This window comes from Cystoisospora suis (assembly GCF_002600585.1).
Source record: "Cystoisospora suis strain Wien I chromosome Unknown contig_1351, whole genome shotgun sequence".
NCBI classification, from domain to species: Eukaryota; Apicomplexa; class Conoidasida; order Eucoccidiorida; family Sarcocystidae; genus Cystoisospora; species Cystoisospora suis.
In genome coordinates, this window is record NW_027154151.1 from 1 (window position 1) to 241 (window position 241).

The 241-nt window shown below is 44.4% G+C and overlaps 1 protein-coding gene across 1 annotated transcript in view; it reads left to right on the forward strand.

Moving 5' to 3' along the window:
- Positions 1 to 25: 25 nt before the first annotated feature.
- Positions 26 to 241, forward strand: part of CSUI_003130 (uba ts-n domain-containing) — a 3880-nt gene continuing 3664 nt past the window's right edge. Inside the window, exon 1 of the mRNA XM_068063328.1 lies at positions 26 to 210. Coding sequence (XP_067924696.1) covers positions 92 to 210 — 119 coding nt within the window. The 5' untranslated portion in view covers positions 26 to 91. The remainder of the gene's footprint in view (positions 211 to 241) is intronic.

Consider the following 241-nt stretch of genomic DNA (forward strand, 5'->3'; position numbering starts at 1 on the left):
CTTTCATTCTTTCTTTCTTCTTTGTGTAGGCAAGGCGCTATTTGACGGTCAGCACTTGAACGCGTACTTCTGTCGATCCTTCTACAAACATATGTTAGGAAGAAGATGCGTCACAGCCGACGCGGAGAGTATCGACCCCACCCTATATAATAACCTCCAGAAGATGCTTCAGTACTCCCTTGAAGATCTAGGCCTTGAACTCACTTTCAGGTATCATCTCTTCTTCCTTCTCTTCTTCATT